The sequence below is a fragment of the Sapajus apella genome, unplaced genomic scaffold, assembly GCF_009761245.1.
Source record: "Sapajus apella isolate SASKATOON/1434 unplaced genomic scaffold, GSC_monkey_1.0 scaffold205, whole genome shotgun sequence".
NCBI classification, from domain to species: Eukaryota; Metazoa; Chordata; class Mammalia; order Primates; family Cebidae; genus Sapajus; species Sapajus apella.
In genome coordinates, this window is record NW_022437145.1 from 73,684 (window position 1) to 100,978 (window position 27,295).

The 27,295-nt window shown below is 46.0% G+C and overlaps 1 protein-coding gene across 1 annotated transcript in view; it reads left to right on the top strand.

The window, feature by feature from the left end:
- MEI1 (meiotic double-stranded break formation protein 1) overlaps nucleotides 1-27,295 on the top strand; it is a 92,691-nt gene that overhangs the window by 59,565 nt on the left and 5,831 nt on the right. The window contains exons 20-26 of the mRNA XM_032270161.1: nucleotides 4,734-5,009; nucleotides 10,478-10,643; nucleotides 12,668-12,772; nucleotides 15,174-15,284; nucleotides 15,569-15,729; nucleotides 18,525-18,606; nucleotides 18,797-18,972. Coding sequence (XP_032126052.1) covers nucleotides 4,734-5,009; nucleotides 10,478-10,643; nucleotides 12,668-12,772; nucleotides 15,174-15,284; nucleotides 15,569-15,729; nucleotides 18,525-18,606; nucleotides 18,797-18,972 — 1,077 coding nt within the window. The remainder of the gene's footprint in view (nucleotides 1-4,733; nucleotides 5,010-10,477; nucleotides 10,644-12,667; nucleotides 12,773-15,173; nucleotides 15,285-15,568; nucleotides 15,730-18,524; nucleotides 18,607-18,796; nucleotides 18,973-27,295) is intronic.

Below are 27,295 nucleotides of genomic sequence, written 5' to 3' on the forward strand. Positions count from 1 at the left end.
CACACACACACACACACACACACACACACACACACACACACACAATGGGAGATAGAAACAGAAAAGGATATACCCTGAGCCACATGGGGATGATGCTGGGCTTCCTGAGGTAACTGATGTAAACAGAGAAAAGGGCATAATAGGAATAGTCCCATGGCTTTGAGAATATAGCAAGGCTGGATTTTGGGGACCCCTTTTTCACATCTGCTGGTGATGGTATGGAAGCTAGGAAAGTAGCTCATGGGGCCCCAGCTTCTCCTCTGAGGCAGGAATCCATAAATGACATATTATATATATATGTTTTAAAATTTTGTATAGATTGGGCATGGTGGCTCATGCCTTTAATCCCAGCACTTTGGGAGGCTGAGGTGGGAGGATCACTTGAGCTCAGGAATTCAAGACTAGCCTTGGCAAAATGGTGAGACCACATTGCTACAGAAAATTTTAAAATTTAAAAAAATTTTTAAAAGGCCAGGTGCGGTGGCTCACGCCTGTAATCCTAGCACTTTGAGAGGCCGAGGCGGGCGGATCACCCAAGGTCAGGAGTTTAAGACCAGCCTGGCCAACATGGTGAAACCCCGTCTCTAAAAAAAAAAAAAAATTGACCAGGCATGGTGGTGCACACCTGTGGTCCCAGCTACTGGGAAGACTAAGGTGGGAGGATTACTTGAGCCCAAGAGGTCAAGGCTGCAGTGAGCCATGTTCATACCACTGTACTCCAGCCTGGGTGAGAGTAAGACCTTGTCTCAAAAAATAAAATAAAATTTAATATAAATATATAAAGGGCAATGGGACTGCCTAGTTGGGGTGGTGCTGCAAAGGACACCTTCAGGAGGCTTGCAGACCTCTTCCCCATAAAATTTGCCTGCTAGCTCCCAGGTTATTCCTTTACTTTTGTCTCTGATGTCACCTTCTCCATGTGGTATCTTCTATGAGAAGGCTTCCTTGGTGCCATTTACCTATGAATGCCCTTTGTGTAGAAGCAGGGTGACCTTGTATACATGCATTGCACAGAAAGGCAGGACTCCTGGGTCCACATTCTGGGTCTGTTGCTCATAGTCTGGGCCTTCCTAGAGAGGTTTTCTTCCCTTTCTGGGCCTTGGACAGAGTTATCTCTGAGATCCTTTCTGACTCTCGTGGTCGTTGAGCCTTTGTGGAAGGAGTGGAGGAGATACACACTGACGTGTGTTGAGGCATGTGTCTGAGGATCCCCAATAGCCCGAGTGTGGATGTCTCTGTGGGGATGGACATTTCAGAGTGTTAGCCCCTATTTATGCCTGGAAGCTCCTCCTTTTTAGCAACTTCATTCCAGTTTGATCAGCATTTCCTAAGCTGTTGAACACAACTCAATGCCCATGATTTTTTATTTGCTTCTCAACATTTCAGCAACTCACTCAGTGTAGATTGACCACTTAACATGAGCTAGGTACCATGTGGGGCCCTGTCAGGTCTGAAATGAATCAAACAAGTTCCCTGCCCTCAGAGAACACAAGTTTGTCAGGGGAGACAAAAAGGTCTTCTATGGGGCAGGCAGCTATAGTAATGAGTGCTCTCCTGGAGCTGGAGGACTGGCCAAGAACCAGCAAAGCACAAAGGGAGAGATTGTGTCAGATTATATGGCATCGGGAGAGGCTTTGTGGAGGAGATGAAAGAGGTGAAGGAAGAACTTTGAAGGTGAGAGTAGAGTATGATTTAATGTACAGAAGTGGGAAGATGCCCAGTCTATCAATTCAAGGAAGGAAACCTAGTTTAATGTACCTTAGCTAAGTCATACGGGAGGTAGAATGGAGAGGAGCTGAAAAGGTAGACTTAAGTCTTTATTAACATGCTTGAAAATGAAATTAGGCTGGGCATGGTGGCTCATGCCTGTAATTCTAGCAATTTGGCAGGCTGAGGCAGGCAGATTGAGCTTAAGAGTTCAAGACCAGCCTGACCAACATGGTGAAACCCTGTCTCTACTAAAATATAATAAATTAGCCAGGTGTGGCAGTGTGTGACTGTAGTCCTAGCTATTCTGGAGGCTGAGGCAGGAAAATTGTTTGAATGTAGGAGGCAGAGATTGCAGTGAGCCGAGATTGTGCCACTGCACTCCAGCCTGGATGACAGTGAGACTCTGTCTCCAAAAAAGAAAATGAAATTAAGGGAACAATTTCATTTACAATAGCATCAAGAAATTAAAAACTTGGGAATGAACTTAACAAAAAAAGCATAAGGACTTTGTATTAGTCAGTTCTTGCATTATTATAGAGAACTACCTGAGACAGTAATTTATAAAGAAAAGACTCAGTTTCACAGTCTGTATGGGAACCATGGCTGAGGAAGTCTCAGGAATCTTGCAATCATGGTGGAAGGCAAAGGGGAAGTAGGTATGTCTTATATGGTGGGAGGAGGAGGAATAGAGTGAAGGAAGAGGTGCTACACACTTTTAAACAACCAGAGCTCATGAGAATTCACTCAATATTACCAGAGCAGAAGGGGAAAGTCCACCTCCATGATTGAATTACCTCCCACCAGGCTCCTCCTCCAACATTGAGGATTATGATTTTGACATGAGATTTGAGGAGGGACACAAATTTAAATCGAATCAACTTACATAGTGAAAATTTCAAAACATTACTGTTTCTCTTTAATTTTTTTACAAATTAAAAATCTAAATTAGCCGGGCGTGGTGGCTCACGCCTGTAATCCCAGCACTTTGGGAGGCCGAGGCGGGTGGATCACGAGGTCAAGAGATCGAGACCATCCTGGTCAACATGGTGAAACCCCGTCTCTACTTAAAATACAAAAATTAGCTGGGCATGGTGGCGCACGCCTGTAGTCCCAGCTACTCGGGAGGCTGAGGCAGGAGAATTGCCTGAACCCAGGAGGCGGAGGTTGCAGTGAGCCGAGATCGCGCCATTGCACTCCAGCCTGGGTAACAAGAGCGAAACTCCGTATCAAAAAAAAAAAAAAAAAGAAAAAGAAAAAGAAAAAAAAAAAAATCTAAATTAACAGACTGTATTCATAAATTGGAAGACTTAATAGTGTTAAGATGGCAGTCCTCTCCAAATTTATCGATAGATTCAATGCAATCTGTATCAAAATCCTAGCTCTACTTTTTTGCAAATATGAACAAACTGAACCTAAAATTCATATGGAAATGCAAAATAGTCAAGAAATCTTGAAAAAGAACAAAGTTGGAAGACTCATACCTTTTTTATTTTGAAACTTACCAAAAAACTTTAGTAATCAGGATAGTGTGGTACTGACATAAGAGTAGACATATAGATCAATGGAATAGAATTGAGAGTCCAGAATAATTCCATATATTTATAGTCAATTAATTTTTGATGAGGATGCCAAGATAATTCAACGGGGGAAGATTGGTCTTTTCAGCAGATTTCCAGGAATGACTGGATATACACATGCAAAATAATGAAGTTGGACTCTTAACTCATACATACCATACACAAAAATGAATTCACAATGAATGAAAGACCTAAATGAGCCAAACTGTAAAACTCATATAATAGCATACTAAAGATTTTTTTTTTTTTGAAGTGGAGTCTTGCTCTGTTGCCCAGACTGGAGTGCAATGGCACGATCTTAGCTCACTGCAACCTCTGTCTCCCAGGTTCAAGCAATTTTCCTGCCTCAGCCTCCAGAGTAGCTGGGATTACAAGCATGCCATGATACCCTGCTAGGTTTTGTATTTTTAGTAGAGATGGGGTTTCACCATGTTGGCCAGGCTGGTCTTAAACTCCTGACCTCAGGTTATCCACCCGCCATGGCCTCCCAAAGTGTTGAGATTATAGGCGTGAGCCACCATGCCCAGGTTTTTTTTTTTTTTTTCTTTCCGAGATGGAGTTTCGCTCTTGTTGCCCAGGCTAGAGTGCGATGGCGTTACCTCGGCTCACCGCAACCTTACCTCCTGGGTTCAAGCAGTTCTCCTTCCTCGGTCTCCCAAGTAGCTGAGATTATAGGCATGCACCATTATGCCCAGCTAGTTTTGTATTTTTGGTAGAGATAGAGTTTCTCCCTGTTGGTCAGGCTGGTATCAAACTCACTACCTGAGGTGATCTGCCAGCCTTGACCTCCCAAAGTGCTGGGATTACAGGCATGGATCACTGCTCCCAGCCTCATACCAATGAATTTGAACATTGTTTTATGTGCAATGGGAAGAGGTAGGTTTGTGAGAAGTAAAAAATTATTCAGCCTATCTCTCCTTCACCTTTTCTGTGTCAGGCTCTATGGTAATTGCACAGATTAATCTGCCACAGTCCTTACCCTCAAACAGCTTTCAGTCTAGGTGGGAGGTAGACATGCACACTGACAATTACAACCCACTGTGGTACCATCATAAAGCTGGGTTTCTAGACCTCGGCATTATTAACATTTTGCACCAGATTATTTTTTGTGTGTGTGATAGGCTTTCCTGGCATTGTAGGATATTTAGCAGCATCCCTGCTCTCTCCCCACTAGATGCCAGTAGCATTCCGCCCAATCAAGATAGTAAAAAATAACTCTAGACTTTACTAAATGTCCCATGGGAGCAAAATCACCCCTAGTTGAGAACTTCTATTATAAGGTAAGTTCAATGGTATTTTCTCACTAGAGTGCCTTGGGATGAGCCAGCCAAGGTGTCCTGGAATACTGAGATGCCAGTACATTTTTCCTAGTCATGTCTTGCCTATGCTGGGGTCTCTTGGGTCCTCTGCAAGGTGCATTAACCCCTTTCGTTCTTTTGCCTCCAGGCTATGGTCAGTGCAATCAGAAAATTCCTAGAGGGCATCCCAGACCTGCAGCTAGTCTATACCCACCATCCACTCCTGCTCAGGTTCTTTCTGTTGTATCCAGAGCTCATGAGTAGGTTTGGGCACCGTGTCTTAGAACTTTGGTTCTCCTGGGAAGAGAGCAGCTATGAGGAATTCGATGATGTCACCTCTGCTGGGCAGCCCACCCTTCCTACCAGCTTAGCAGTCCTGTTCCAGTTGCTCAGAAGCATCCCCAGCATCCTGCTCATCTTGCTGGTAGGTGACCACTCCTTCATTTCTACATTCAGAAATGGTGGACCTTCAGACGCTGTGGTCATGCCTCTAATCCCAGTACTTTGGGAGGCCGAAGTGGGCGGATCACCAGGTCAAGAGATTGAAACCATCCTGGCCAACGTGGTGAAACCCTGTCTCTACTAAAATGCAAAAATTAGCCGGGCATAGTGGCACGCACCTGTAGTCGCAGCTACTCGGGAGGCTGAGGCAGGAGAATTGCTTGAACCCAGGAGGCAGAGTTTGCAGTGAGCGGAGGTCGCACCACTGCCCTCGAGCCTTGCCCCTGGTAACCAAACGAGACTCTTGTCTCAAAAAAAAAAAAAAAAAAAAAAAATGGTGGGCCTTTTCTCTCTGGGTGCTGGTTTACTGAGGTCAGGGCACCCACAGCTGCTTTAGCCCACCTCTGGATTTATTACTGTCTCCATGTGAGTGGGGGGGTCTCTTCTACTTGCAGGTGCCTGACTTCTTTAAATCCACACTCTTCTCTAAGTCTAATGGAAGTCTATGGCACTGAGAGATGTGTGCCTCTCTTCCTCGGGGATGACGCTATAAAATGCAGATCTTAGTCACCATCCCTTCTCACCTCCCTGTCATCTCTCAGGCAGACTCTGCTAACACAGGTTTAATGTCAAAGGAAGCTCCTGGGACATGTAGATGGAACTATCTGATGGCAGAGGGTCTCCTCTTTTTTTGCCATGACTCACATGATTATATTACATGTGTAACATACTTGCTCAGGCATACCTAGAATTGTCAGATGTCCTAATGCTTTTTTTTTTTTTTTTCCCCCTGGAGACAGAGTTTCATTCTGTCACCCAGGCTGTAGTGCAGTGGCGTGATCTCTGCTCACTGCAACCTGCGTCTCTCCCCTTCATGCAATTCTTCTGCCTCGGCCTCCTGAGTAGCTGGAACTACAGGTGCACGCCACCACGCCCAGCTAATTTTTTATTTTTATATTTTAGTAGAAATGGAGATTCACTTCATTGTCCAGGCTGTCAATACTTTTTAATGAAGTAAGACATTACTGAAATTCCCATCAGTAATTAAATGGGTTAATTAGATTAGATAAGGTAAACTGCCTCGTGTCTGCAATTTCCAACACATTGGGTTTAACTCCACTTTTTCCCTTCCACTCAACAAAGCACATTGAACAACAAATTAGAGTAGCAGGGGACAGAGCTAAGATACTAGATTTTCTTCACCAGATGAAATATTTGGGGTCAGTTTCTCACACATAGTAGGTACTTATTGTAAGGTTAGCTGAGAGAAAGGAGAAAAGACCCCAAGTCAGGCAAGCATGTTTTATTAACCTGCTGGGCTGCCCCGTAACAGTCAGAGGAGGCAGCCCTGAGCTTACAAAATGAGGGGTTTACATGGGGTGAGAGGGGCATAAGGGAATTTCAGGACTGAGATAATCTATCAGCTGTAACAGGCAGATAGATAGTTTGTTAACTTGTGACAGACTTACAAAACATCATCCTGTGATTTTTTTGGCAGCAGTTTTTAAAAATGAACCCAGGATTTTACAGGTATGTGTCAAACAGGAATTTACAAGTATGGATAGCAAACACTGGTTTTCCCTGTCCTCCCCCAAGCTGCCCGGATGGCTGTAATCAGGCTTTGCTTAATTGTAGCACATCTGGCAGCCTTGATGTGGCACTTAGATAGGAGTTCAGAAATGCAGCTGCAGAGCAATCAAGAGTAGGAGGAAGGGGTCAACTTGGATGATTTTCTGAGGCAGCTTGTCCCTAACACTTATAAATATTTATGACCCGTTGAATTATAGGTATGGATAGATCTAAGTCTCTATTTCATAACAAAAATAATAATGAATTCAGCGGGGTGTGATGGCTCACGTCTGTAATCCCAGCACTTAGGGAGGCTGAAGCAAGTGGATCACCTGAGGTCAGGAGCTCGAGACCAGCCTGGCAAACATGATGAAACCCCGTCTCTACTCAAAATACAAAAATTAGCCGGGTGTAGTGGTGCATGCCTGTAATCCCAGGTACTAGGGAGGCTAGGGCAGGAGAATCGTTTGAACCCAGGAGGTGGAGGTTGCAGTGAGCTGAGATCACGCCACTATACTCCAACCTGGGGAACAGAGTGAGACTCCATCTGAAAAAAACAAACAAAAAACAACAAATTTAGGTCCTCTGATATACTTAGGGATAGTAGTGACAATATAGTCATGCATTGCTTAATGATGGGAATATGTTTTGAGAAACACAGTGTTAATTGATTTTTGTGGTTGTGTCAACATCCTGGAGTACGCTTACACACATCTAGATGGTCTAGCCTACGACACACCTAGGCTATATGGGATGGCCTGATACTCCTAGGCTATAAATCTAAGTATTAAAAGAAGCAAACCAAACAAGTGAATCTCAGGAGACCAAATCCTTAAAGTCTATGTCACTGGGAAGCTACAGTAGATGTCCCATTCTTTATCCTGGTGACTCAATCCTTGTCCTTGAATATGCACCATTCTCATCACCTCTCCTTTCTGGAGGTGGTGGGGTTAGGGCAGAGAGGAGTCTTGTGCTAGAGCTTAACAGAAAGGAGTGGACTTTAAGATGGGCTGCTGCATAGAGGACTAGGAAGATAGAGGCTACTCTGAACTTCAGTTTCCTCCCACAGAAAATGGACATAACGTGAGAGTAGATGAGATAGTATATAGGAACACTCTTGGTTTGCTTCACATAGTGGGCTGTCATTCACTAATCATTAACTCTGCCTCTGAATCAGAAAAAGTTCATCTCAGAGAAGCTAGTTGAATTGCCCAAGGTCATATAGTTAATAAGGGTCATGGACTAAGAGCCCAGCGTTAGTAAGTTTTTCACTAAATTAGATCCTGGAGACATCAATGGTAACAAAGAACAGCGAGGAACAACTTTGTTGTCTGTTTAGTTATATAATTCTTACCATTTCTCCCCAGCTTCTAGCCACAGGAGGGAAACAGAGTCTAAAAATATGTGTTGGGCCGGGCACGGTGGCTCATGCCTGTAATCCCAGCACTTTGGGAGGTCGAGGCAGGTCGATATTGAGGTCAGGAGATCGAGACCATCCTGGATAACATGGTGAAACCCCATCTCTACTAAAAATACAAAAAATTAGCCAAGCGTGGTGGCGAGTGCCTATAGTCCCAGCTACTCGGGAGGCTGAGGCATCGAAACACTTGAACCCGGGAGGCGGAGGTTGCAATGAGCTGACATTGCACCACTGCACTCCAGCCTTGGCAACAGAGCAAGACTCCATCTCAAAAAAAAAAAAAAAAAAAAATTTTTTTTAAATGTGTTGGTACCAATTTCTGGTTTTGATTGGGGTAATTAACAGCTGAAAACAAAGCAATAAATTGCCACTCTTATCAATGGGTGGTCTTTCATATAGGTTGTTTAGTTGTGAAGGAACAATGACATCACAGAAGTTCTATTTCCTCCTTGGCCAAGTCACTCTGGTCTGTCTAATCCCAGAGAGTTCTGGACAGCTCTGGAGAGCAGAGACTACAGATTAGGTCATGCCCAGAGCCTTCCTACTGACCCATAATGGTGGGGTCCACATATTCCTCTTCCTCCAGCATTCACCATAGCTACCCAAAGCTGAGTAGCCCCTTTCCTTTTATTCCCTTAACATTCATTAACTCAGATTTCTGAGGGACTAGTGGCAGTGGGGCAGTGATGTGTTGATGAAGGCGCAAGACCAGGAAACTGGTTTGAGCTTGGGCTCTGTGACCCTGGGCAAATCATGCCCCTCCCTTCCCACTGGGCTTCAGCTCATACTCTGTAAAGGTATTTGAAAAAATTATCTAGATCCTCTGTAGCCCTCTCATTCTGTGACCCTTTCCAGAGATGTTTTCTAAGTCCTTACAAGGTGACGAAGATGAAGTAGACCTCATCCCTTCCCTTCACTAACTCAGTGCAATAGAATTTACAACTTTATTACTTTCTTGATACGTAAACTGATTAACCCGCCCCAGTTTTCTCATTTGACACCTACCTGGAAGAGTTATTATAGAGATATAAATAATGTGTAAACAAATATACAGCTATTGTATAAACAACATAGTACCTGACATTATTAGGCCCTAACTGAGTGGTTGTTACTGATATTATAGTCATTTTTCCAGCAACTGTGGAGGTTTCTAAGAGCCAAACTGAGACATCCCTGTGACCCCATCCCTCTCCTTCTGCCCAGTGATCAGCACACCTGGGTTTGTCTGGCCAGGTGCATTGTAGCCATATCTCTCTGTCAGGAGCTCTCCTCCCTGGAGAGGAAGTCTGTTGACCTTGGATTCATAGCACTCAGTCCAAACTGGCCCAGCACATTAGCCTGTCCAAAGGAATTGCCTTCTTTGAGCTGGTAGGTGCCAGGAGCTATCAGTAGGGTAGACTCTGGTGCAGCTTCTGACTGCCTTTGTCTTTAACAGATACTCATTAAAATAACTCTGGGCCGGGTGCGGTGGCTCACGCCTGTAATCCCAGCACTTTGGGAGGCCGAGGCGGGTGGATCACGAGGTCAGGAGATCGAGACCATCCTGGTCAACATGGTGAAACCCCGTCTCTACTAAAAATACAAAAAATTAGCTGGGCATGGTGGCACGTGCCTGTAATCCCAGCTACTCGGGAGGCTGAGGCAGGAGAATTGCCTGAACTCAGGAGGCGGAGGTTGCGGTGAGCCGAGATCGCGCCATTGCACTCCAGCCTGCGGAACAAGAGCGAAACTCCGTCTCAAAAAATATAGAAATAAATAAAATAAAATAAAATAACTCTGAATGCAAAATAAAAAGAAATGTCCTTCCCCAGTGGGGATATGTGAAAAAAGAAAAAAAAAATTTAAAAAGAAGATCAAGGAAAAAAAACCTATGTCCTTTCACATCCTCTGAGCCTATGGCCTTTATAGCTTGGGGCAGAGATAGCCCGATGCCTTGGTAGAGAAGGGGCCTGACCTGGTCCTCACTTCCCTTTCTGTGCACTGAATCTCTCCTAATTTATACTCTTCCTGCCCAATGACATAATCACTCTCTCCTCTTCTCCTTTAAGGCATACCTCAGGTTCCCCGTCCTGAAAACAACCTTTTGACTCTAGTTCTTCCATTTGCAAGAGGGAGGCATCCTGGAAAATAGAGCTTTGGACTTGGAGTTGGGAGACGTGCATTCAAATTCTGTCTGTGCCACTGGCTTATATGACCTTTAGCAAGTCATGTAATCTCACTGAGCCTCTGTTTTCTCCTGTTTGGGATGAATTTAATAAGGGTGGCTCTATTCTAAGAGGTGGTTGTGAGGTGTCAGTGTACCTAGAGAGCCTTTGATACCTAACAGGTGCTTAGTAAGAGAGCGATTACCCAGTTTTTGTGACACTATAATTCTGGGCCCTTTTCCTGCTCCTATATTCCTCATTGTCACTTTCCCCAACTGCCATACCCTCTGATCTCTGGCTTTCTTCTTTCCTGCTCAGGACCTAATCTATTCCAGCCCAGTGGACATAGCACGCAAGGTACTGATTAGCCTGAGGACCTTCCTGAGGAAGAATGAGGATATTCAAGTGGGCGGTCTTATCCGAGGCCACTTCCTGCTGATCCTACAGCGTCTGCTAGTGGAGCATGGGGCCTCCCCATCAGGAGGTCAGTCTGCAGGTGCTGTGGGCACACTTTGACCTGAAAGCCAGTCAAGAATGGGCATCTCTATCTTTGTTAGGTCTGTTCCAGGAGAAAGAACCAGGGTCTTAGCTGAAAAAGAAAAGTCAGGCCATTGTGGCATCAAGCCAAACCTCACCTCCTTTCTCTCACTGCAGAGTGGGTGTACCACAAGCTTGGTTTGATGTGCAAATGTTTAACATGAATAGGTATGTTTGATGTGTGCATGCATGTCCCCACCCTGTGCAGCATGTGCTCAGAGTTGTTTGTCATAAGAATGGCAGCCCCGCTGTGGGAAGAAGAAAGTGGGAAGTCTGGAGGAAGCTGGAGGTAGCAGCAGTCTCGAGGGTCTGGGGAGGGAGGTGGATCTGTGATGTGTTGGAAGCTCCCAGTGAGATCCAGGAGAATAGTTTCCAAATCTGGAATGGTACTCACTGGAGTCAAGGAAGCTTGATGTTTGGTACAGTATGAAGACACTGAAATTGGGATTGATTGATTTATTAATTTATTTAATATTTTATGTATTTTATTTTATTTTATTATTATTTTATCTGTCACCCAGGCTGGAGTGCAGTGGCAAGATCTCAGCTCACTGCAATCTCTGCCTCCCAGGTTCAAGCAATTCTTGTGCCTCAGCCTCTTGAGTAGCTGGGACTTGCAGGCATGTGTCACCACACCTGGCTAATATTTCTGTATTTTCAGGAGAGACAGGGTTTTACCATGTTGCCCAGGGTGGACTTGAACTCCTGAGCTCAAGAGGTCTGCCTGCTTCAGGCTCCCAAAGTGCTTGGGTTACAGGGGTGAGCCACTGTGCCCAGCCCTATTTTTTTCTATTTTTAGAGAAGCTGAATTTTAAAATTAAATTTCTAAGCAAAGCGAGAGGCAATTTGTGGCTACCTGACAGAGGACTGAGGGTTTGGAAGTAGGTGTCAAGAGTAGATGAGTTATTCCTTTTCCGGGAAGGACAAGCCATGCTTAACTGATAATACTGGTTAAGAACCATAAGATTTAGTGGAAATAAAGTAGGAAATCCATGGGCATTGGATTCAGATTTGGGTCTTAATCTGTTTGGACCATAGACTGGGTAACTTACAAACAACAGAAATTTATTTCTCACAGTTCTTGGGCCTAGGAAATCCAAAATCAAGTTGCTGGAAGATTCAGTGTCTGGTGAAAGCCCACTTTGTGGTTCATAAATGGCCGTCTTATTTTTCCTTCTTTCTTTCTTTCTTTCTTTCTTTCTCTTTCTTTCTTTTTCTTTTCTTTTCTTTCTTTCCTCCTCCTCCTCCTCCTTCTCATCCTCTTTCCGCTTTTCCTTATCCCTTCCCTCCTCCTCCTTTCTTCCTTCTCCTCCTCTTTTCTTCCTCCTTCTCCTCCCCTGGCCCCCACAGCCTTGACCTCCTAGACTCAAGCAATCCCCCAACCTCAGACTCCTGAGTAGCTGGAGTTACAGGCATGTGCCAGCATGATGGCTTGTCTTCTTACTATGTAAGAAGAAGGGGTGAGGGAGGGAGTGCCTCACAGTTTCTTTCAAAAGGCCACTCATCTCATTTATGAGGATTCTACCCTCCATAGTCATCTACCGGAAATCTTACTTCCTAATATTATCACAATGGGGGTTAAGATTTCAACATGAATTTTGGAGGAACACAAACATTCAGACCATAGCGCCCTGCCACTTTCTGGCTGTGGGATCTTGGAGAAGTCACTCAGCCTCTCTGAACCTCAATTTTGTAAGTGCAAAATGGGAATAACAATCCATACTTCACATTTTTTTCATGGGATTAAATGAAATAATGAATTCTTGGTACCAACCTATGTCTAGCACCTAGTAGTTACGCCTGTCCTGAATGAAGAAAGATATAGGGGTAAATCCCAACAAAACATCTGACTTCTTAGGAAACAGAAAACTTTGAACCTGTTATTATGGGCCATTAAAGCAGGGCAGGGTGTCCGACCTTTAGGTGATCTGAGCATCAGACTTCCTGCCCACCCCTCCTTGTTCTTCACAGCCTTGGGGAACCTACCATTGCTGCTGAGCCTCCTCTCCTTGATGCAGCTCAGGAATGTGTCAGAGGAAGAACTGGACAGCATGGCCATGAAGCTCCTTCACCAAGGTGCCCTGCCTGCTTGAGACAGCACCCATGGGCCCAGGGCTGGGTGTGCAATGGGTGCTCACGCAGTAGGCTGGTGTTCTTTCTTCTACCCTTTCATCCCTATGGAAGAAGCTAGTATGTCATTCTATTCCTAGGGGTTTCTTGCTAAAGGACCTGTCAGGACCTTCTCTGCTTATTCTCTGGGAATGTTTAGGAGACACCCCACCCCTGCAAAAAATCAGCATATGAGGCCAGGCATGGTGGCTCATTTCTGTAATCCCCGCACTTTCGGAGTTTGAGGCAGGAGGATTGTTTGACGCCAGGAGTTCAAGATCAGCCTGGGCAACATAGCAAGACCCTGCCTCTACAAACGGCCAGGCATGGTGGCTCATGCCTGTAATCCTAGCACTTTGGGAGTCTGAGGCAATGCATCGTTTGAGCTCAGGAATTCAAGACCAGCCTAGGCAACATGGTGAAACCTTGTCTTTACAAAAAAATACAAAAACATTAGCTGTGTATGGTGATGCACAGACTTATAGTCCCAGCTACTTGGAGGGGCCTAGGTGGGAGGATTGCTTGAACTCAAGACGTCGAGGGCGCAGTGAGCTATGATCTCACCACTGCTTCTAGCCTGGACAATGGAGTGAGACCTCATCTCTAAAACAAACAAATCAATGTGTAACAGGCATAAGCTCTAGAGTCAGGAAGTCCTGGGTTTGAATCTCAGTTTAGTCACTAGCAATCATCTAGTCTCTGTGAGCCTTAGGTTCCTCATAGGTAAAGTAGCAGTACTTCCCTGTCTTAAGATTGAGATAAGGAATACTTATCTAGTTAGATAAAGAATGTCACATAGTGCTTGATACACAGTAGGCCTTCAACAGTTGCTATCCATGCAGATTTTTTTTTTTCCTGGTACAAGGTCAGCTCTCCACCTCATCCTACAATTGACTCAGATCTGATGATCCAGTTCACAGTTCTCCAGGCTTCTTTCTGACCCACACCTCAGACCTCCTTGGTTTCTCAACTTGTGATGCTATCATCACTTCATAGGCAGTACCTACAGGAAGATTTGCTGAGGAAAGGTTGAAATTAATAGGAAAAATGATGTGTCTTCAGTGTCTGTAGACCCCCAGGTCCTCTAGCCACAGGTGAAAATGGGGTACCTTCCCTGCCTGAAGCCCAGTCCTCCTCATGAGAAGATCAGTGTCAGATTCAAAAAAAGGCCACTGGGGATAGGTTGCAGATGGCCTCAGCCTGGTGCCAGTCATCACTAGCCTGTCTGTGAGATTAAGGATGACACTAAGCTAGGAGGGAGATCTGTGTGTGACAAAGTCAGCCTTCAAAAGAGCCTCTGACAGGGAGTAACAGGCTGAAACCCACCCATGAAATGTAATAGGGCATTTACATATAATCCTTGAGCACTTCTATATGATAGCACAGAGAGTAGAGGATTGTGGTTCGGGGTGGAGACCTGCTGGTTTGGGTGACCGCAGGCCAATTAGAAGTCAGGGTGTGATATGGCTGCCAAAAAGTGAATGGAGATGTAGGTAGATTTCCTATTAGGATGGGGGTAGGGAGATGGGAAGTGGGAGTTCCCAGTAGTAAAGGGATATGTTCTATAGCTATTTACAGTGTAATGTAGTACTCATGAAGCCTGGGGGAATGCAGAAGCAGCATCTAATCTTGCCTTGAGAGGTTAAGGAAGGCTTCAAAGGGGAGACTAACTTTTCACTAAATCTTTTTTTTTTTTTTTTTTTAGACAGGATTTCACTGTCACCTAGGCTGAAGTGTAGTAGCATGATCACTGCTCACTGAGGCCTCAACCCCTTGGGCTCGAGTGATCCTTCCACCTCAGCCTCCCAGGTAGCTGGAACTACCAGTGTGTGCCACCATGCCCAGCTAATTTTTCGTATTTTTTGTGGAGAGATGGGGTCTCACCACGTTGCCCAGGTTGGTCTCAAACTCCTGGTCTCAAGCAATCTGCCTGCCTCAGCCTCCCAAAGTGTTGGGATTACAGGTATAAGTCACTGTGCAGTCCTGAGCTGAATCTTGATTGCTGACTAGGACTAGAGGCTTAGCCAAATGAAGTGATGTGAGAGAGACGATGTGGCAAGTGCAGGGAACTGCACTTTATTCGACTGTTGAAGTTCCCTTGGGAAGGTAGTGAAGATGAACATCTCAACTGCTATAGTCTTTCTGGCTAATGTGCAGCTGTAGGCTGCTTGCCTGATGTTTGTCTAGATGGAGGGTATGAATGTGCCTTAAGGTTTGTCACTGTTTCTTTCCATTGGTTGTAATGTCAGGGACACTTAGTTTGTTCTTGCTCCCCAAGACTGACATCTGAAATAGCCAGTTGCAGGTCACCACCTGTGACAAGTGTGAGTGCTGTGCAGTAGGCCACCTGGGGACTCATCTCTTGCAGTGAGCAAGCTGTGTGGGAAGTGCAGCCCCACTGATGTGGATATCCTGCAGCCCTCCTTCAACTTCCTGTACTGGAGCCTTCATCAGACCACACCCAGCAGTCAAAAAAGAGGTGCAGGGGCCCGGGCTGGGACAGTGAAGAGTTCTGGGCAGTGTCTGTGACCCTCTCTACCTCAACTTTTCCATCTCAAAAAAATAGGGTTGTATGTATGGCTGGTGGTCAAAAGGTCCTTTCTGGTTCTAATAACCTGAGCTTCTGTTATGAAGCTGGGACCCTTAGAACCTCAGGATGATCCTTTGTTTGTGAAGCCCCTATCAGGTGCTAAGCACCGTCGTGGTGCTTAGCTGGAGCTCCTCTGTAACTCCTGTGGGCCCTGCCCTGCCCACCTCCTGCAGCTGCTGCAGTGCTTCTGAGCGGCACAGGCCTGATGCAGCTTCTGGAGAAGATGCTGGCACTCACCTTGACAGAAGCAGACTCTCCCAGGACAACACTCCTCTGCTCTGCCTGGCTGCTCACTGCCTCTTTATCTGCCCAGCAGCACAAGGGCAGTTTGCAGGTTAGTTTCTAACTCCTGTGGCTTTGAGGCATGGGGTGGCACTCAAAGGAGTGTTGAAGATCTTGAGTTCTGGTCCCAGTTCTGGGGCTTATTAGCTGTGTGACCTTGGCAAGGTATTTACCTTTTCTGAGCTCAGTTTCCTTATGTACAAAATGGGGAAAACATCCCAGGGTTGTTATCAGGTTGGTTTATATTAATCCACTTAACACACAAGGTTTACTCACACTCCAGGCTCTATTCTTGGCACAGAGGAATAAAAAATGAATATAGCATGTGTCCTACCCTTAGGAAGCTTGTAGTCTTGAAAGATAAGATTGTACTCAGCAAAGATAGTAGGGAAAAGCATTCCAGGTAGAGAGAACAATATGAGCAAAGGGATGAAGCTGCACAAATTCAGGACATGGTCTATATATTTGGGGAGTGGTGAGGTGCTTTGTGTGGTGAGAATGTGGGAAATGAATGGAGCAGGTCAGACCAGACAGGGAGGCAGAAGCCAACCTGTGACCTTGAAGTGCAGCATGGCAAGCTTTGTAATGCTGCACATGGTTAGCTGTCATTACTGTTCCAGAAGGTGATGCAGGGAAGAGAAGAGCAGTGGACATATCCACAGAGCACCTCCTTTCCCTTCAGCCCCTCCCTCTTGTAGGGCCTTGTCATCACAGTGCTCTGTGTGAGCTCCTCTGTGGGCTGCTTCTCATGGAAAACATCTGCTAGCCTCTGTGGTATCCTCACACTGTGCCTAGTACTGTGCCAATCTAGTGATAGGCACAGAGAAGTGACATTAGTTTTAAACTTTGACCCCCAGAAGGGCAACAAGCTGTGGCAAATCTATGCTCTGGCAGATCCTGCAGATTACTGCCTGTGGTTGGGTTGGTTTAGGACAGAAACCTTTCCTAATTTTCCATGTGAGGCTGCTCAGCCCATCCAGCTCTCTGTATCACCTGCCCAGGAGAAAACTGGCATTTTGTCCTTGTCTCTGGCCTGGCACTCCGCTCACACCTAGGCAATTACCTATTCCTAGCTACTTCCAGCGCCCTAACTCAGGCCTGATCATTCATCCTCCCTACTAATGTGACCCAGTTATAATCTCCTGGCCACCCGCCTCTTCCCTCTGCATGTCCTATCATTGCAGCCACATTCTGTCCTCACATCCCTTCTGCCCAAGCTCCTTCAACAGCCTTTTTGTCCTCCTCTAGGCCTGGCCCTCTGCAGCCTTACTTTCTGCCATTGCCACCCACCTTCCCTGTCCTCTGGCTAGGCATTTGCACTTCTCCCAGTCAGCTGTGCTCCTTCACTTTGCCATACCTTTTTTTGTCTGTTTTGTTTATTATTAATAGACTTCACTTTTAGGACAGTTTTATAGAAAAATGGTGCAGGTCGTACAGAGAGTTCCCGACACACACACATAGTTTCATGTTATTAACATCTTACCTTAGTATGATATCTCCATGCTTTTTTACAAGTTGGTTCTTCTGCCTAGAACTTACTGCTTTCAATAGGAGTTTCTAAGGAACTACTTTGTGCCAGACTGATAGAACCAAGCAGAAGAGTAGTTCCTGCTCTCAGGCAGCCTATGTTCTGGCTGAGGAGAGCAGGTTCAATAGCTTTGAAACTGACACCCCAACTGGCCCCTCAATTTGGGCATTGCTTGACATTAAAGTCATGTTTACTGATGCTGATCCTCAGCTGTCCCTCACAATAGCTCTGGAGGGAGTGAAAGCGAGTGGGTGTTGTCTTAATTTCATAGATGAAGAAAGTAAGCCATGCTGAGAGAGGTGCAGTGACTTGCCCAAGGGCATACAGCTGACAGGTGACAAAGCCAGGATTTTTATTTTTTTATCGTTTATTTATTTATTTATTTATTTATTTATTTTTGAGACGGAGTTTCGCTCTTGTTACCCAGACTGGAGTGCAATGGCGCCATCTCGGCTCACCGCAACCTCTACCTCCTGGATTCAGGCAATTCTCCTGCCTCAGCCTCCTGAGTAGCTGGGATTACAGGCACGTGCCACCATGCCCAGCTAATTTTTTGTAGTTTTAGTAGAGACGGGGTTTCACCGTGTTGACCAGGATGGTCTTGATCTCTTGACCTCGTGATCCACCCGCCTCAGCCTCCCAAAGTGCTGGGATTACAGGCGTGAGCCACCGCACCCGGCTCGTTTTTTTAAAGAGATGGAGTCTGTTGCCCAGGCTGGAGTGCAGTGGCGCTATCTCAGCTCACTGCAGCCTTGGCCTCCCGGCTCAAGTGATTCTTTCACCTCAGCCTCCTGAGTAGCGGGGACTACAGGTGCATGCTACCATGCCCAGCTAATGTTTTTTGTATTTTCTTGTAGAGATGGGGCTTCATTATGTTGTCCAGCCTGGTCTTGAACTCCTGGGCTCAAGCAATCCTCCCACCTCAGCCACCCAAAGTCCTGGGATTACAGGTGTAAGCTGCTGTACCTGACCTGAGAGCCAGGATTTTGATTTGACCTGTCTGACTCCAGATCTTCTGAGTTAGGGGTATAGTGGGCAGAGCCAGAGGCTGAACCACAGATGAGGCCAGGGAAGGCTGTCTGGTGGAGGAGGCCAATGAGGATGAGGGAGATTTGGGAGAAAAACAGTTCTCCAGGTACAGACTTGATTCTCTTCCTCATGCTCCTGAAGCTAGGACCGGTGCAGCTTGGAAGACTCTGTGGCCTCCTCTGTCCCCTTTTGATGCAGTGGATATGTCTGGGGAGGTGGTAGAAGAGATATTCAGGCAGGTTATTTTCTGTTCAGACTTGGGGTTAGCCTTTTGCCCTCTGCCCTGCCAGGTTCACCAGACACTCTCTGTGGAAATGGACCAAGTATTGAAGGCTCTCAGCTTTCCAAAGAAAAATGCTGTACTGCTCTCAGGTATGGGTCCACAAGTCTCCAGCAGGAGAAGAAAAGCTTTTCGCCCAGGTTTTCAAATAGGACCAGCATACAGACCAGCCTGTGGTCACTCCATAATTGTCTCATCTTCATTGTCTTCCATCCTGTGACAGAGCTGGGCGGGAGGTGGGAAGGAGACAGGAACTGGGTGTAAGGAGTCTTCTGCTTCCAGCTGCTATCTTATGCTTCCTGCGGACAGCCCTGCGACAAAGCTTTTCCTCTGCCCTGGTGGCCCTGGTACCCTCAGGGGTCCCGCCACTGCCAGCCACTGAGGACACTGTCTTAGCTCCACTGCGAACATCACAAGTGCGGTCCCTGGTCATTGGGCTGCAGAACCTCCTGGTGCAGGTAAGGCCCTTGCTGAGTGGGCGCAGGCAGTGGGGCTTGCTTCTGCCAGGACAATGGCAGGAAGGGGCAGCTGCTTGTCAAGGGCCTGATATTCCTACCAGGGATTGGAGGGTGGATTGAGTGAGACTTGAAAAAAATATTATTATTTTTTAAATTTTTTAAATACAGACGGGGTCTTGCTATACTGCCAGGCTGGTCTCAAACTTCTGGCCTCAAGTGATCCTCGTACCTCAGCCTCCAAAAGTGCTAGAATTCCAGGCATAAACCACCATGCCCTGCCTGGGTAAGACTTTTAAAGCTACAGTGACAGAAACAAAACTCAAACTGGTAACTGAGAAGTCCTGGGGTCAATACTGGCTTTAGGCACAGCAGGATCCCAGAAGCTCACACAAGGTTATCAGACTCCATCTCTTGGCTCAACATTCCTGTCAGCTTTAGTCTTATGAGACAGTAGGATGACCAGCAGTAGCTTCTAGCTTATATCCTCTGGGAAAAAGATTCTCTTTCCCTATAGTTCCCAGAATTGAGTCTCATTAGGCTGGCTTGGGTAAAATGTCTCATGGCTGGGGCATAGGATGCCCTGAGTAGCCCGGTTTGGGTCAGTACCCTCTCCTGGAAGCCAGGGTATATGATCAGCTCTCCATAGCCCAGGTGGGCTAGAGAGAGGGATGGTTCCCCATGAGAAACTGCCACCACAAGAAGGAGGGGATCCAGGGTAAGCAAAAGCATGTCCGCCTCCAAATGGGTTGTGTTTTATGGCTTAGGGGACACTTGGAGATCAGTGTTTACCTTACCCATGACATCCTGAGTCCCTGACCCAATGTCATGGCCTGTGAAGGGTACTGGGAGTCCCAAGAAAATGTCCCAGGAATGGGCCCTATGCTAAGTCAGTGGTTGCTGAATCTTGTCTTGTGTGGCACATCCATGCACAAGGCTTTTGCTTTTTTTTTTTTTTTTTTTCCTTTGAGACGGAGTCTTGCTCTGTCACCCAGGCTGGAGTGCAATGGCACAATCTCAGCTGACTGCAAACTCCGCCTCTCGGGTTCAAGCGATTCTCCTGCCTCAGTCTCCTGAATAGCTGGGACTACAGGCATGTGCCACCACGCCCAGCTAATTTTTGTATTTTTAGTAGAGACAGTTTCACCACATTGTCCAGGCTGGTCTCAAACTCCTGACCTTGTGATCCATTCGCCTCAGCCTCCCAAAGTGCTGGGATTACAGGTGTGAGCCACCACGCCTGGTCCCCTCTGTGTTCTTGAGGATCAAACATCTATCCTATTATGGCACTTAGCTCTTTCTACTTCAAGTTTCCATTTTCTTATCATTCTTCTCCCCACCAGGCTGTGATATACTCAAGGGCAGGGACTGAGTCTGGTTAATCTTTGTGTCTACTTCCCCTTCTGGGTTTAGAGCTAATTTACAATTCAGGAATCAGATGAGAACCAAAACATCAGCTTTATTGCTGGTAAACATCATACTAGAATATTGGCTGGGACTCTGGGTCAGAATGGCCTTTTTTTTTTCCTGCAATTTTTCAAACATACGGCAATGAGAGAATTTTGTTTGTTTTGAGACGGAGCCTTGCTCTGTCACCAGGCTGGAGTGCAATGGTGCAATCTTGGCTCACTGCAACCTCTGCCTCCTGGGTTCAAGCGATTCTTCCACCTCAGCCTCCCAAGGAGCTGGGACCACAGGCGCGTGCCACCACACCCAGTTAATTTTTGTATTTTTAGTAGAGATGGGGTTTCACCATGGCCAGGATGGTCTCGATCTCCTAACCTTGTGATCTGCCCACCTCGGCCTCCCAAAGTGCTGGGATTACAGGTGTGAGCCACTGCGCCTGGCCTGAGCCACCGCACCCAGCCGAGAGAATTTTATAGTGAACACTCACACACCTACCACCTAGATTATACGAATAACATTTTATTATACTTGCTTAATCCTACCTGTCTAAAATGAGCTTTCTAAACCACCTTCTTTCTCCTTGCCAGACCAGGGGTCCACAGGTGGGAACTGTGTTTGCATTATGGACACTGAGCCAGCTGGCCAGCATTTTAAGAGTTTAAGTTGATGGGGGCATAACCTTTAATACCTTAATCCTGCCCTGATGGCATGGTAAATCTTAAGCTAGTGTCTTGCCTGTTAGATGAAACCTGCTTTGGGTGAGGAGGATGAGTTAGGGAAATGCTTTCCCCCTAATGTTTCTAAAAGGGCTGATGTTCCTGTTTTAACATTCAGAACAGGAGGTGTAAGGGGAATGATTTCCCAGTACCTAGCACAGAGCTTGGCACAAAATTGGCATTTGGGAATGTTTGTTGAATGGATGGAAACCACGGAAATTAATATGACATGATCCCAGCCATTTTGGCAGATTATAGGAAACACAAATAATTACATGCAATGCCAAAATCACCTTTTAGCAGTTGAGCATGCCTAATACAAAAGTCCAAAATTCAAAATGCCCAATGAGCATCTGCTTTGAGCATCATGTTAGTGCTCAAAAGTTTTAGGTTTTGGAGTATTTTGTATTTCGGATATTTGGATTACAGATAGTCAACCTGTATTTGTTTTTTTTGTTTGTTTTTGAGATGGAGTCTCCCTCTGTTGCCCAGGCTGGAGTGCAGTGGTGTGATCCCAGCTCACTGCAACCTCCGCCTCCTGAGTTCAAGTGATTCTCCTGCCTCAGCCTCCCAAGTAGGACTACAGGTACGCACCACAACGCCTGGCTAATTTTGTATTTTTAGTAGATGTGGGTTTTACCACATTGGCCAGGCTGGTCCTGAATTTGACGTCAAGTGATTCACCCCTTTGGCCTTCCAAAGTGGTGGGATTACAGGAGTGCTCAGTCTCAACCTGTATTTGAATCAAGGGAGGCTGCACAGGAGAGGCAGCATTTGAGCTGGACCTTGAGTGATAAAAAAGCCTTCTTCAAACCAATAGCCTAAACACTAGGGGGAGGTGCCAGTGAGTTTTTGTTTGTTTGTTTGTTTGAGACAGAGTCTTGCTGTGTCACCCAGGCTGGAGGGCAATGGTTCGATCCCAGCTCACTGCAACCTCTGCCTCCTGGGTTTAAGTGATTCTCCTGCCTCAGCTTCCTGATTAGCTGGGATTACAAGCGCACGCCACCAGGCCCAACTTTTTTTTGTATTTTTAATAGAGATGGGCTTTCACCATGTCGGCCAGATTGGTCTCAAACTCCTGACCTCAGGTGATTCACCCGCTTTGGCCTCCCAACGTGCTAGGACTACAGGTGTGAACCACCATGCCCAGCTCCCAGTGAGGTATTGTATAGCACTTTCCCCATTTGCCCCTCATGCCCAAGAGCCTAGGTGTTTCCCTGGCCTGTGATACTCAACTCTGACTCTGGCAACTGTTTATTTTTGTTTTTGAGACAGGGTCTTGCACTGTCACCCAAGCTAGAGTGCAGTGGAATGATCATGGCTCACTGCCACCTTAACCCGCTAGGCTTAAGTGATCCTGCCACCTCAGCCTCCTGACTAGCCAGGACTACAGGTATACACCACCATACCCAGCTAATTTTAAAATACTTTTGTATTTGTAGCGAGGCCAGGTACAGTGGCTCATGCCAGTAATCTCAGCACTTTGGGAGACCGAAGTGGGTGGATCACTTGAGGTCAAGAATTCGAGACCAGCCTGGCCAACATGGTGAAACCCTGTCTCTATTACAAATACCAAAAAATTAGCCAGGTGTGATGGCGTGCGCCTGTAATCCCAGCTACTTGGGAGGCTGAGGCAGGAGAATCACTTGAACCCGAAGGTCGAGGTTGCAGACAGCCAAGATCGTGCCACCACACTCCAGCCTGGGTGACAAAGCAAGACTCTGTCTCAAAAAGTACATTAAAAATAACAAAATAGGCCGGGCGCGGTGGCTCAAGCCTGTAATCCCAGCACTTTGGGAGGCCGAGGCGGGCGGATCACGAGGTCAAGAGATCGAGGCCATTCTGGTCAACACGGTGAAACCCCGTCTCTACTAAAACTACAAAAAGAAATTAGCTGGGCATGGTGGTGCGTGCCTGTAATCCCAGCTACTCGGGAGGCTGAGGCAGGAGAATTGCCTGAACCCAGGAGACGGAGGTTGTGGTGAGCCGAGATAGCGCCATTGCACTCCAGCCTGGGTAACAAGAGCGAAACTCCGTCTCAAAAAAAAAAATAAATAAATAAAATAAAAAATAAAATACGTTTGTAGAGATGATATCTTTCTATGTTGCTCAGGCTGGTCTTGACCTCCTGGGCTCAAGCAATCCTCTGGCATTGGCCTCCCAAAATACTAGGATTACAGGTGTGAGTCACTGCACTTGGCCTTGTTTTAATTGTAATTAACTATATATAACATAAAATTTAGTATTTTAATCATTTTAAGTATATAGGTCAGTAGCATTAAGTACGTTCACGTTGTTGTTGTGCAACCTTCACTATCATCCATCTCTAGATGGATCTTTTTCATCTTCCCACACTGAAACTGTACCCATTAAACAACTCCCAAGTCCCCCTCATAGCCCCTGGCATCCACCGTTCTATTTGCTATCTCTATGGATTTGACTACTCTAGGGACCTCATATAAGTGGAATCATATATTTGTGTCTCTGAAGGTTTTTGACTGCCTGTCCTCAACAGTCCCTGGGAAGGGGAACCCAACCTGAGCAGCTCATGACTCCCTATAGAAGCTGCTGGGACTACCCTGATTATAGGAGGGTATTGCTGAGGAGCCTGTCTTAGCCTCACAGTCACTACCCCTATAATTGCCTAGTGAACAGGACCAAGTAGTCTTTTCCTCTTTTCTCTCACTGCCATACTACCTAGAAATTTCCCGGCCTTCTGTGTTCAGCCACAATGCCCCCTCTGTCACTGGCCAGGACCTCATGGCTAGAGCTAAGCCTCCTTCATTCCCTTCTACCAGTTTGTTGTTTAAAACTAGCAGGTGTGTGTGTGTGTGTGTGTTTGGTTTTTGTTTTTTTGAGACAGACTCTCATTCTGTTGCCCAGACTGGATTGCAGTGGCATGATCTTAGCTCATTCAGCTCACTGCAACCTCTGGCTCCCAATTTCAAGCAATTTTCATGCTTCAGCCTCTCCAGTAGCTGAGATTACAGGCACCTGCCACCATGCCTGGCCAATTTTTGTATTTTTAGTAGAGACAGGGCTTTACCATGTTGGCCAGGCTGGTCAAACTCCTGGCCTCAAGCGATCTGCCTGCCTTGGCCTCTCGAGTAGCTGAGATTACAGGCACCTGCCACCATACCTGGCCAATTTTTTGTATTTTTAGTAGAGATAGCGTTTTACCATGTTGGCCAGGCTGGTCTCAAACTCCTCGCCTCAAGTGATTCACCTGCCTTGGCCTCCCAAAGTTCTGAGATTATAGGTGTGAGCCATAGTGCCTCGTCTTAAAACTAGCTTTTTATTCATTTGTTCAATCATTCATACATTCAGCAAATATTTCTTCCACAGTAATCCATAGAGGAAATCCCTCTCCCTTGAGCTCCCAGAATGGCTGATTCAGCTCTGTATTGAGTATCATATTAATCATATTTTATTATATGATCAGTGGTTTACATTGTCTTCTTCCACAAAACTGAAAACTTCTTTTAGGCAAATGTCCCCCGTGTGGGAAGTCAGAGCCTTCACAGAGAAAGTGACATTTGAACTCAGCCTTGAAAGGTGTCTTGGCAGAGGTATAGAGGGAAGGGCATTCCAGCAGGACAACGGCATATACAAAATCACAGGCTGAAAGTGCATGCTGGGGTGTGGAGTATAATGAGGTAGAAAATGAGACTAAAAAGCTGGGCAGAGCCAAACTGAGCCATACCTCATACACTAGGCTAAGAATTGCTGTGGGAACTGTGGAAGGACAGCTGTCAGACTTTGTGAAAGTTCCCTCTCAGGCTGAGTGCTATGGCTCATGCTTATAATCCGAGCACTCTGGGAGGACAAGGTGGGTGAATTGCTTTGAGTCTAGGAATTCCAGACCAGCCTGGGCAACACAGTACAACCCCATCTCTATAAAAAATACAAAAAATTAGTTGGCTATGGTGGCACATGCCTGTAGGCCCATCTACTCAGGAGGCTGAGATGGGAGGATCACCTGAGCCCAGGAGGTTGAGGCCGACATGAGCTATTATCACACCACTGAGCCCCAGCCTGGGTGACAGAGGGAGACCTGCATCTCAAAAGAGAAAAAAAAAGGCCGGGTGCGGTGGCTCAAGCCTGTAATCCCAGCACTTTGGGAGGCCAAGGTGGGTGGATCACGAGGTCAAGAGATCGAGACCATCCTGCTCAACACGGTGAAACCCCATCTCTACTAAAAATACAAAAAATTAGCCGGGCATGGTGGCGTGTGCCTGTAATCCCAGCTACTCAGGAGGCTGAGGCAGGAGAATTGCCTGAACCCAGGAGGCGGAGGTTGCGGTGAGCCGAGATCGCGCCATTGCACTCCAGCCTGGGTAACAAGAGTGAAACTCTGTCCCCCACAAAAAAAAAAAAAAAGAAAGTAAGTTCACTTTCAGCCACAGTGGGGAAGGATGGGGGCAAGGAGAGCACCTGGAGGTAAGGCGACTGGTGAACGAGAGGCTGTACATGCAAATGACAGCTAGGCCACCTTCATACTCATGAGGGTGGCTAAAATAAGAATACAGATAGTACCAAGTGGTGGCAGGAAGGTGGAGAATGTCCACACAAAACCTTGTATCTGAATGTTCATAGCAGCACTATTCACAATAATTAAAAAGTAGAAACAGCCCAATGTCCATCAACTGATGAACAGACAAATTGTATATCCATACAATGAAATACTATTTGACCATATAAAGGAATGAAGTACTGACACATGCTACAACATGGATGAACGTTGAGCACATTAAGTTAAAGAAGTCAGACATAAAAGAGCACATATGATTCTGCTTATGAGAAATGTCTGGAAAAGGCAAATCTATAGAGACAGAAAGTGGATTAGTGGTTGCCTAGGACTGAGTGGAGGGATAGGGGAACAAAGAGTGACTGTTGAGTATGAGGTTTCTTTTTAGGGGTGATGAAAATATTCTGGAATTATATTGCTGTGCAACTCTGTAGATATAATAAAAACTACTGAATTATATCTTTTAAAGGATGAATATTATGGTTCCTGAATTATATCTCAATAAAACTATCCTTTAAAAAACTGGTGTCAAGGGAGAAAAATGACAATGAAGACTAAGCTAGGGCTCTGGGTGCTGCTCCTCCTTGATACCTCTAGGCCAAAGCAGCCTGGTGGCACCAGCATTACAAACTCAGTGCTGGTCAGCTATGCAGAATCTTCAGCAGTCGGGTAGCCCAGTGTAATGCAGTTGAAGGTACAGTATCTAGAGTCACGGGGATCTGTGTCAAAGCACCTGCCCAGCCTCTGACTCTGAAGATGTTTAGCAAGTCACTTACTAATCTTCATGTTCTCCATCTGCAAAATAAAAGGGGTGTTTTGATATTAAACAATATGAGCCCATGAGAACAGCCTCCATTCCCTCAGGAATGGAACACAGTGAAGGAAAATGTTAGTTGAAATAAGACTAGAGAGTGTCCAGGGTCCACCATGCTGGGTCACCTGGGGTGAAGGGGCAGGCCAGTGGCAGCAGAGGGCTCTGAAGAAGGGCTGTGGGCACTGGAATGATAAGGGTGGTATGGGGGTGAAGAGGAGCCAGGGGCCAATTTCCCATCTGCTTAGTTCTGAGGCCACAGGACTGGAATATATCTCTGAATGTCTCTGGAGTAATGGCACATCAAGTCCTTCTCACACTTCAAATCCGTTTTTTTATTGTGACACCAGAAAAAGAAAACTCTACTCTTCTAAAGGGCCTGTGTGATTAGACTGGGCTCATCCAATCTCCCTTTTTCCATTAACATAATCATAGGAATAACATCTGGATGCAAAAGTCATGGGCCAACTTAAATTTCTGCCTACCACATATGATAAGTGTATATTTAACTTTATAAGAAACCATCAAATTGTTTCCCAAAGTGGCGGCACCATATTAGCTTCCCACCAGCAAAGTATGAGCGCCAGCTGTTCCACATTCTCCTCAACACTTGGTGTTTTCAGACTTTTTAACTTTAGCTATTGGTAGATGTACAGGGGTACCTCACAGTAGTTTTAATTTGCATTTTCCTAATGACTAATGATAAATATTTTCATGTGCTTATTACAGCATACAATTTTGAAGAAAGGTCCTAAGGCCGGGCACGGTGGCTCAAGCCTGTAATCCCAGCACTTTGGGAGGCCGAGGCGGGTGGATCACGAGGTCAAGAGATCGAGACCATCCTGGTCAACATGGTGAAACCCC